General features: G+C 41.6%; 1 protein-coding gene across 1 annotated transcript; it reads left to right on the forward strand.

Annotated features, from left to right (window-relative positions):
• Positions 1–7620: 7620 nt before the first annotated feature.
• XCL1 (X-C motif chemokine ligand 1) lies at positions 7621–11433 on the forward strand. Its single transcript, XM_039241907.1, has 3 exons — positions 7621–7699; positions 10164–10278; positions 11120–11433. Exons 1-3 carry the CDS (start codon positions 7639–7641, stop codon positions 11280–11282), a joined length of 339 nt encoding a protein of 112 aa, XP_039097838.1. The 5' UTR covers positions 7621–7638; the 3' UTR covers positions 11283–11433.
• The last annotated feature ends 363 nt before the right edge of the window (positions 11434–11796 follow it).

Here is an 11796-nt window from a genome sequence, read left to right on the forward strand (position 1 = left end):
ATGATTTAAAACACACACACACACACACACACACACACACACACACACAAAACAGAACAGATCAATGAAACCAGGTGCTGGTCTCTAAAAGAATTAACAAAATTGATAACCCCCTAGTCAGATTTATCAAAAATAAAAAGGAAAGGATCCAAATGAATAAAATCATGAATGAAAGAGGAGAGATAGTAATCAACACTGCAGAAATATAAACAACAATAAGAGAATATTATGAGCAATTATATGTCAACAAATTGGGCAATCTGGAAAAAACGGACAAATTCCTAGAAACATATAAATACCAAAATTGGAACAGGAAGAAATAGAATATTTGAACAGATCCATAACCAGTAAAGAAATTGAATCAGTAATCAAAAATCTCCAAACAAACAAGGGTCCAGGACTGAATAGCTTTCCAGGGGAATTTTACCAAACATTTAAAGAAGAGTAATTCCTCTTCTTTTGAAGCTATTCCAAAAAATATAATGAGGGGCGCCTGGGTGGATCAGTCATTTAAGCGTCCGACTTCAGCTCAGGTCATGTCTCACGGTTCGTGGGTTCGAGCCCCGCGTCGGGCTCTGTGCTGACAGCTAGCTCAGAGCCTGGAGCCTGTTTCAGATTCTGTGTCGTCCTCTCTCTCTGACCCTCCCCTGTTCATGCTACCTCTCTCTCTCTCTCTCTCTCTCGCTCTCGCTCTCTCTCTCTTGCTCTCTCTCAGAAATAAATAAAATATTTAAAAAATATAACGGAAGGAAAACTTCCAAACTCATTCTATGAGGCTAGCATTACCTTGATTCCAAAACCAGACAGAGACCACACACACTAAAAAGGAGAAGTACAGACCAATTTCCCTGATGAACATGGATGCAAAAATTCTCAACAAGATACTAGCAAGCCAAATCGAACAATACATTAAAAGAATTGTTCACCACAATCATGTCGGATTTATTCCTGGGATACAGGGATGGTTCTATATCCACAAATCAATCAACATGATACATCACATTAATAAAGAAAGGAAAAGAATCACTGATCCTCTCAATAGATGCAGAAAAATCATCTGACAAAATACAGCATCCTTTCTTGATAAAAACTCTGAAGAAACTAGGGATATATGGAACATGCCTCAAGATCTTAAAGGCCATACATGAAAGACCCACAGCTAATGTCATCTTCAATGGGGAAAAACTGAGATCTTTCCCTGTAAGGTCACAACAGGGATATCCACTCTCACCACTGTTGTTCAACATAGTGTTGGAAGTCCTATCCTCAGCAAACAGAAAACAGAAAGAAATAAAAGGCATCTAAATTGGCAAGGAAGTAGTCAAACTTTCACTCTTCACAGACTACATGATATTCTACGTGGAAAACCCAAAAGACTCCATGAAAAAACTGCTAGAACTGATATGTGAATTCAGCAAAGTCACAGGATATAAAATCAATGTACAGAAATTGGTTGCATTTCTATACACCAATAATGAAACAGCAGAAAGAGAAATCAAGAAATTGATCCCATTTACAATTGCACCAAAAACCCTAAAATACCTAAGGATAAACCTAACCAAAGAAATAAAAGATCTGTATGCTGAAAACTACAGAAAGTTTATGAAATAATTTGAAGACACAAAGAAATGGAGAAACATTTCATGCTCATGATCAGAAGAACAAATATTGCTAAAATGTTGATACTACCCAAAACAATCTACACATTCAATGCAATCCCTATCAAAATAACATCAGCATTCTTTACCAAGCTAGAACAAACAATTCTAAAATTTTATGAAACCATAAAAGACCCTGAACAGCCACAGTAATGTTGAAAAGAAAACCAAACCTGGAGGCATCACAATTCTGGATTTTAAGCTGAATAACAAAGCTGTAATCATCAAGACAGTGTGGTACTAGCACAAAAACAGACACATAGATCGATGGAACAGAATAGAGAACCCAGAAATGAACACACAAATGTATGGCCAACTAATCTTTGACAAAGCAGTAGAGAATATCCAATGGAAAAAAAGACAGTCTCTTCAGCAAATGGTGTTGGGAATACTGGACAGTGTGACATACAGAAGAATGAGCCTGGACTATTTTCTCACACCATACACAAAAATAAACTCAAAATGGATGAAAGACCTAAATGTAAGGCAGGAAGCCATCAAAATCCTAGAGGAGAAAACAGGCAAAAATCTCTTTGACCTGTGGCCACGGAAATTTCTTTAGACACATCACTAGAGGCAAGGGAAACAAAAGCAAAAATGAACTACTGGGATCATCAAGATAAAAAGCTTCTGCACAGCAAAGGAAACAATCAACAAAACTAAAAGGCAACAGACAGAACGGGAGATTTTTGCAAATGACATATCAGATAAAGGGTTAGTATCCAAAATCTATAAAGAATTTATCAAACTCAACACCCAAAAAAAAAAAAAAAATCCAATGAAGAAATGGGCAGAAGACATGAACAGACGCTTTTCCAAAGAAGACATCCAGATGACTGACATACACATGAAAAGATGCTCAACATCATTCATCATCAGGGAAAAGAAATGAGATACCACCTCACACCTTTCGGAATGGCTAAAATGAACAACTCAGGAAACAACACATGTTGGTGAGGATGCGGAGAAAAGGGGACACTTTGCACTGCTGGTGGGAATGAAAACTGGTGCAGTCACTCTGGAAATCAGTATGGAGGTTCCTCAAAAAATTAAAAGTAGAACTATCTTATGACCCAGCAATTGCACTACTAGGTATTTTTTAAAAAATTTTAAAATGTTTATATTTTTAAAAGAGAGAGAGAGATGGAGTGCAAGTAGGGAAGAGGCAAAGAAAGAGGGAGGCACAGAATATGAAACAGGCATCAGGCTCTGAGCTGTCACCACATGGCCCAACACATGACTGGAACTCATGAACCAGGAGAACATAACCTGAGCCAAAGTTGGATGCTTAACTGACTAAGCCGCCCAGGTCACCCGTGCACTACTAGGTATTTATCCAAAGGATACAAAGATGTTGACTCGAGGGGCAAACGCACCCCAATGTTTTTAGCAGCAGTATCAGTAATAGCCAAATTATGTCAATAGTCCAAATGTACATCCACGGATGAATGAATAAAGAAGATGTAGTATAAATACACAATTGAATATTACTTGACAATTAAAAAGAATGAAATCTTGCCATTTACAACAACATGGATGGAACTAGAATGTATTATGCTAAGCAAAATAAGTCAGTCAGAGAAAGAGAACTATCATATGATTTTACTCATATGTGGAATTTAAGAAACACAACAGATGAACATAGAGGAAGGGAAAGAAAAATAAGATAAAAACAGAGAGGGAGGCAAACCATAAGAGACACTTAAATACAGAGAACAAACTGAGGGTTATTGGAGGGTGTTGGGTGGGGGGATGGGCTAACTGGGCGTTAGACATTAAGGAGGGCATTTAATGTTCGGATGAGCACTGGGTGTTATTTGTAAGTGATGAATCACTAAATTCTACTTCTGAAACCATTATTACGCTATCTGTTAATTAAGGTGGGTCTAAATTTAAAAAATAAAGAGGGGTGCCTGGGTGGCTCAGTTGGTTAAACATCCAACTTCAACTCAGGTCATGAGCTCGTGGTTCATGATTTCGAGCCCTGCATCAGGCTGTGTGCTGACAGCTTAAAGCCTGGAGCTGCTTTGGATTCTATGTCTCCCTCTCTGTCTTTCCTCACTTGCTCATGTCTGTCTGTCTCTCTTTCTCTCTCTCTCAAAAAGAAATAAAGATTAAAAAATTTTTTAAAAATTGAAGATATCCTGTGCTCATGGACTGGAAGAATTATTATTGTTAAAACATCCATACTATCCAAAGCCTTTGATAGCTTATATAATCCATATCAAAATTCCAATGGCTTTTTTTCACAGAAATAAAAAAGAGAAACAATCCTAAAGTTCATGTGGGATCAGTAAAGATCCTTAGTAGCCAGAGCAATTCTGAGAAGGAAGAACAAAATTGGAGGCATCACGCTTCCTAATTTCAACCTATATTCCAATTCTACAGTAATCAAAACAGTATGATATTGGCCAAAAAGCAGTCATATAGTCCAATGGAACAGGATCAAGAGCCCAGAGACAAACCCATACTTCTACAATCAATTAGTATTTGGTAAGTGAGCCAAGACTACTCAGTGGGGAAAGGACAGTCTCTTCAATAAATGGTGCCGAGAAAACTGGATACTCACATGTAAAATAGTAGAACTGGGTCTCTATCCCAAACCACTTGTAAAATTTCACTCATAACGGATTAAAGATCTAAATGTTGTACCTAGAACCAAAACATAGGAGAAAAATTTCTTGAAATTGCTCTTGGCAGTGATTTTTCAGCTATGACACCAACAGCACAAGCAACAAAATAAATAGTTGGGACTCTGTCAAACTCAAAACCATCTGCACAATAAAAAAACCAATCAACAATAGATTGCAAGCCATCTATCCAATAAGGGGTTACTATCAAAAATATATAAAGAACTCATATGACTCACTCATTAGCAAAAAATGAAAGAATCCAATTAAAAATAAGCTGACTAGACACTTTTCCAAAGACATACAGGTGGCCCAGCAATTAGTGTCTGTGCATTCGCCTACTAGCAGATCAGACCTGTTTTGTCCTAGGTTTCTATTTCTTTGTCCCCTAATTCTTCCCCACCAGAGACTGTAGTCACCCTTTGAAAAACTGGAAGTGAATAATTCATTCTGAGAGTTTAAGAAATTACATTTTAATATGCTAAAGAAAAATTGAGCCATTGGTCAAATTGTCTATTTGATCGAAAACATAAGAGAAAATCACAGGCACAAAATGGTCACCCTTCACTTACTGTACCATCACACTCCTTTTGGCCTTTTAAAAAGAATTCATTTATTCAAAAACTATTTGGTGAGCCCACGACTACGTAGCAGACATTGCATTAGTGCCAGGGACCCAGGGACCACTAAATCAGGTTCCCCACTCTCCAGGCGCCTGCCATCTAGTGGGAGATGCAGGAACAGAATTGAGCCAGGCAATAAAATAAGAAGAGTCGTGGAGACAAAGCTCCAACGGAGCACCGAGGATGGCACAACTCAGTTTTATCTAGAGAATTCAGGAAACCATGTCGGAGGAGGAGCAGTTGACAAGTACAGAGTTGGGATGGGCATTCTGGGTAAAAGAAGTGACGTGCTGGGGGTGTAAGAGAAGACGGTGTATTTGGTTGAGCGCACACACATTTGTTGAAGCGAGGGGCTTTGGGAACGTGTGTGTGTGATGGGTAGACAGTGAATCTAAAAGGAAAAGATCTTGAACAACCTTGTATGTGACAAGAAGAGAGTTGAAATAAAGTCTGCAGGCAATGGATATTAGCAAAGAGCTTCTCAGTGGCGATGGCATTACAACGATTAGTCTGGCAGTGTTGTGAGAATAGATTGGAAGGGGAGGAGACCTGACCCTGGGAAGCCCGAAGCTCTGCCGCAGTGGTTCTGACGAGGGATGACGAGGCCTTGCCTAGAGCGGTGTGGGAAGAGAAGCTGCCTAGACCGTATACTTAGTACAACTTGGCTGAGGGCGACATGTGAGTGGGTAGCAATGAGTCTTAGATGACCCCAGGTTCTGTGTTTGGGAACTGGATAGAAAATAGCATCGTTTTCCATGTCAGGGGGGAATAGGAGGAAAAGCATTTTGAGTGGGAAGATGTGTTCAGATATTAAGGGCTGATGGGTTAGCAAGGTCGAGACAACTAAAAGGCCATTCTTTTTTTTTTTTTTTTTTTAATGTTTCATTTATTTCTAGGAGAGAGAGAGAGAGAGACAGTGTGAGCAGGGGAGGGTCAGAGAGAGAGGGAGTCACAGACTCTGAAACAGGCTCCAGGCACCGAGCTGGCAGTCAGCACGGAGCCCGACACGGGGCTCGAACCCATGAACCGCGAGATCATGACCTAAGCGAAAGTCGGACGCTTAACTGACTAAGCCACCCAGGCGCCCCCTAAAAGGCCATTCTGCAGTCCAGAGCAAAGTCTGGCTGGAAAATTAAATGCCATTAATCTCTTAGAGGTTAGCCTGCAGTTTTCATGGAAATATAGGAGTCTATATTTGCCTATAAAATATAGGCAAAGCCTTTTAGCTACACACGTGTTGAATAAGACCATTACTCTCCTATCCCTAACAGCAGTGGCGAACCTTTTAGCTACACGCATACTTAATACACACATTTTATAGACACCTGTGTAAACAAAACCAGACAAAATGACAGCAAATGGAGTGGCAGGAAGGTGCCACGGGCACACTTGAACCCTGCTAGCGGTCTGCAAGTGGAGGCTACATTTGGGGAAGACGATATGGTGACATGTAGCAAGAACTAGAAGTTGATCATACAGTTTTGCCAAGCGATCCTACTCCTGGTTCTTAAGGGGAAATAATTCCGTATACATTAATAAAAACGTAGCTTACAGATAGGATCTATATAACAATGTTAGAAGGAATGGTTTAATGTGTGTGTGTACATTTACTCAGAGGAGAAACACAAAGACTATGAAGGACCACGGGAGGTTATTTACACTGATGCTAAAATAGCATTTTGTCACAAGAATGCAAGCCTATGTCTACCGACAGAGATTTACTGGAATAACATGTTAAAGATGAAAACTGTCAGGATGATATGTTTGTAGATAATTTTCTCTTTCTGTCTTTTTTTCAAAATAAAGTTCATGTCAGGACAACTACTTATCAAAAGCATCTTATTTTATTATGTTTTTAAATGTTTCTTTATTTTTGAGAGATAAAGACACAGAATGTGAGCAGGGGAGGGGCAGAGAGTGAGGGAGACAAGAATCTGAAGCAGCTCCAGGCTCCGAGCTGTCAGCACAGAGCCTGATGTCGGGCTCGAACCCACAAACTGTGAGATCATGACCTGAGCTGAAGTCGAACACTTAACCGACTGAGCCACCCAGGCGTCTCTCAAAAGCATTTTACAAGGTAGATATTAATTTGTAATAAACCAAACATATGCACACAGACATGCTCCGAACACTCTTATTTGCCTGGTTCCTGGGGTTTGGGGTGGGGTGGGGTGGGGGACTGTAAAGAAATGGGAGTCACTTGAGTGAGAAGAAACAGAGGCCGAGAAGCCCAGAGCGCCAGGGGCAGCCCTTTGCCCCCGAGGCGCTTTCTCCGGGTGGCATCGGGGAAGCCTCGTCGCGGCGGATGTGACACGAGCCAGGTGGGGAGCAGCACCACGGCCACGCACCTCGCTTCCTCACACGTCCCGCCCTGGGCCGCGGCCCGGACGTGGCCTTGGCACATGTCCGCAGTGGAAGATGTGAACTCGGGCTGGTGGCAGGAGAGGAGACAAGTACGCTCCTTTTACGCGTACATTTGGTTTCATTGACACTTTAACCACAGGAGTGGGGCAAAGGCCACAAGGTTAGTGGGGTTAGTACGAGCGGGGGTAAAGGAACCTTTCTTCAAAGAGAAAGGCATCTGTACTGCAAAGACTTTCCACGATCCCACACCCACCCCGAAAGCCCCCTCTGCCACAGGAAGTGCGCTGGCCACCGGAGGAATAAAGACGTGTTTAAGAGCAGCCGGTCTTCACTCTGCCTGCACAGCTCACCAGGACCTCAGCCATGAGACCTCTCTTCCTGGCCCTGCTTGGGATCTGCTTTCTCACTGAATTCATGGTGGAAGGTAAGCCCAAAGCTTCTGCGTGAAGCGGGGACAGATATGTAGGCAGGTGGGCAGACATCTGGGGTCCGGGTCAGGTTTCGGCCGGAGAAAACTGCTTTCCCCAGGGTAAGCCTCAGCCTCTCCATGTGCAAAATGGGAATTATAATTTTGATTTCAGGGGACTTGATAGATTCTGAAGACAGACAGAACTTGCTTAGAATCTGGGCTCCGGCTTTTCATAATTGGGCGATTTGGGGCATATTTCTTGGCCTCTCTGGACCTACACTTACTTATAAGTTGAATATAATGACAGGCACTCTCACCTGGGATTAAAATGTAAAAAAGAAATTAGGATGACTTATCAGATTTCCTCACAAGTAATAGTTTCTTGATTAATGTTAGCCACGGCATGGTGGTGATAATTATATATGCTTTGTAGCTTCCGCCTATTTAATAGGCATCTTGAGGAATTCTCAAAATTTTTGAGATTTTAGTCACAATGCGAGGATGAGTTGGAGGGTGTATGTTTTGAAGCAAATCAATAATTTCTGTTTGACAAAATGAATGGGATCTCATGCCTTCATACCCAGGAAATCAATATTACCTTAAAGTATGAGGGAGAGTCTATTATTACTGCTATGAATGTTGTTCCCACTAATGATAAACTTCTTTAGTTTATAAGAGACCATATGATAAATGCTAACAGATCAATGCCTTATATAGATTCAGATAATCCTGTAAGACATAGGAAATTGAGACTTAGCTATACTAAGCCTCACCTGACTGTTCTACACTTTTCTTTTCCTTTTTAAAAAAAGTTTATTGATTTATTTTTGAGACAGAGAGGGGGAGAAAGCAGGGGAGAGGCGGAGAGGAGGGGAAAGGGAGAATCCCAAGCAGGCTCCGCACTGTCAGCACGGAGCCCAATGTGGCTCGAACTTATGAACCCTTGAGATAATGACCTGAGCTGAAATCAAGAGTTGGATGCTTAACCGTCGGAGCCACCCAGGCGTCCTCACACATCTTTACTTCTTAAAGGATCATTTACCCCCGCAACTGATTGGAGTTTCCTTCTTGTGGCTCTGGCAGTAAGAGAGAATATCCTTCGAGTATAATTAATGTTTCAGTTAACTCTCTTTTCAGTCTCTTAATTTGTAGACTAACTACTTAGAATAGAATATCTGAACCTGCTCATGGATCCCTATGGTATCTATGAGTAGAGGTGGTGGCAAAATCTGGAATTCCCTGAAATTGTGGGCAGAATAAATATTGATGAAACCAACAACAGCAAGTCTAGTAAATCAGGCCCAATGTTGTAATGTGACTGGCATTTTCTGAGGCGATAGGCTTGCTCTTCGGCAGAAACCCAGGTATGGGGATGGCAACGCTCCGTTAGAGACGGGGCGAGGGGTGCTGCAGACATCGGTGGGAAAGCAATCTGTGCCCTGACTCAGCTCAGCAATGTGAGTGAGGGTGGTGTCTTCACCCATAACACGCATGCACAGACGCTGCTGAGGATAAAAAGGTTTGGGGGGTTAGAGTCTAGAATTCTTTGGGTCTTGGGAATGCATGTTAGGTACTTCTTAGAGGAAAATGCTGTTTCCTAAGTAGCGAGAGGAATAGAAGAAAAGATCTCCGTCTTTCACTGGGCTGACAGGCAGTTCAGCATTAAATATCAGTTGGCCAAGATGGAGGGCCAGGAATGAGCAGACCGGATACCGGGAGTGGAGGGAGGAAGGAGTGAGGAAGACGGGCCGGGGTGACAGACAGCTTGTGTTTAGGTTCATGTTTAAAAAAAGCCTTCTGATATCAGCAACACTATAGATCAAACCTGATCATCATCAGCTGTTTCTTTAGATGCTTTTCAGCTATTTCCCTGGGAAGCAAATGCCAGTGTCTTTGGCTTAGGATAAAATCAGCAATTAGACACTGTGATTAGACTCTACCCAACCCCTGGAGCACCTGAGTGGCTCAGTGTGTTAAGCATCCAACTTGGGCTCGGGTCACGATCTCATGGTTTGTGAGTTCAAGCCCCACGTCGGGCTCTGTGCCGACAACTCAGAGCCTGGAGCCTGCTTAGGAGTCTGTGTCTCCCTCTCTCTCGGCCCCTTCCCTGCTCATGCTCTGTCTCTCTCCCTCTCTCAAAAATAAATACACATTAAAAAAAAAGATTCTACCAAACTCTTAATATTATTACCTCTTCCCATTTATTTCCTCTTCTCCAATGTGAGATTGCTCTCTAAGCCGAAGTGTAATCCCCCTCGGGGGTATTCCTATAGAGGATGAACAATTTGTGAATTACATCCTTTATATATCTCACATTTGAACATTTAAAATAACACATGTGCCTCCCCTACATTTGATGTTGCCTTCCCCCAATAATTCTTTATCACATCACTCTTCGTTAATTTATTTATAGCACTGTAACATTCATACTCTTTGAAATGATGTTTTATTTTTGTTTCTGCTTGGTTTTCTTCACCAGGTGTGGGGAGTGAAGTTCTAGACAAGAGCATCTGTGTGAGTCTAACGACCAAGAAACTGCCAATTAAAAACATCAAGACCTACACCATCAGGGAGGGCTCCATGAGAGCAGTAATGTGAGTTTGTTCCCCCCAAAGCTGGGCTTCACGGGACACAGTATACAAATGCTGCCCTCCTCAGGAAGTTGGCACAGAGGAAGGCTTCATGTGAACGAACAGCCTCTTTGTTTTTCCATATTAGCCATGTCTTTATGGAGCACCAAATAACAATTATTGGAAAAAATTTGCAGAACAATCTGACTGGGAATCGGATAACTATTGTGCTTAGTTCTGAAGATTAGGTTTAGAGACGGCTGGTCTGGGTTAGGATTTGACCATATGGCTACACTGGCCTGAGATGCTTCCCTTCCCCTCCCTTCCCCCACCACACCCATCCTTCCCTTCCCTCCCCTTTTCCTCCCTTCCCTTTCCTTATGGTGTGCTAAAATTGAGCACCATGATTTAGCAGTTACTGTATCTTCAGGAAATGTGTGACAAATTAGCCTACAGGGTACCATTCGCTTTCCAGAATCTCATTTTCAGAATAGCAGCTCCTCCCAACACATAATTGCAATTTTACCCAAAGAAATTAAAGAAAGAAGTCACCTTTGTCCCCAAAACAAGATGGGTGTGTTTAGCTTTGAATACGAAGATAGAGGCAATAATTGAACAAGATGATCTGAAATGTCCAGTTTAGTTGCAACATTTGGTAATTGGATGGAAAAAAGAGTCTGAGAATTAGGATGACCATGTATTTCTCTTCTGTGTTAACGTGGATTGCAGAAGAAAGGTTTCCATCTATGGTCTCACAGTTTTGAGAATAATTTCTGCACAAAATCTCTACTATCTGGTCTGATCTTAACTCCTGGTCCCAAGGCTGTGAGGATGTGACTGACTCGATCTTTTCCTTGTATTGCAGATTTATTACCAGACGTGGCCTTAAAGTCTGTGCGGATCCACAAGCCGACTGGGTGAAAAAGGCAGTAGAAAACGTGGACAAGTCCACCAGAAGAAACATGAAACAGACCAAGCCAACAAGAGCTCAACAGTTCACCAATTCAGCTGTGACCCTGAGCACATAGTGGCCTTCTGACACCTTCTCCCCTTACTAGCCAGCCAGCTCATTTCCCTTTATAAACTCAGGGACTAATTAGATTATATTCACTTTTTATAAAAGTGCTGCACGAGCCAACTTACTTTCTTGTAATTTTATTTTTTATGTCTTTCATATTCATTTAGATGCTTTAATAAATAAATATTTATTATTCTGAAGAGTCTCAAAGCCTATTCACTACGTTTTGGGGAAGCAAATACATCACGTACGTTCTATCTCTGTCCTAGCTGTACCTCCCTTTGATGGTATGCATGATGGGAGAGATTTTGGCCAGTGTTTATCAGAGATGAAAGCTATATTCCTCATTCTTAGGTTCCAGCTTGCAGCGGTTCTCCACACGTGTGTCACAAGTAACAACGGTGACAATGGATACAATTTAAGATCTACCTCAACTTGTTTTCCTAATAGAATTCTATTTAAGGAATGAGAGAGAAAATAAGCCCACTGTCATTGCATTTCCGTCCCAAGAGTCCACTACTCAA

The sequence above is a fragment of the Hyaena hyaena genome, unplaced genomic scaffold, assembly GCF_003009895.1.
Source record: "Hyaena hyaena isolate Hyena2069 unplaced genomic scaffold, ASM300989v1 scaffold_201, whole genome shotgun sequence".
Taxonomy (NCBI): Eukaryota; Metazoa; Chordata; class Mammalia; order Carnivora; family Hyaenidae; genus Hyaena; species Hyaena hyaena.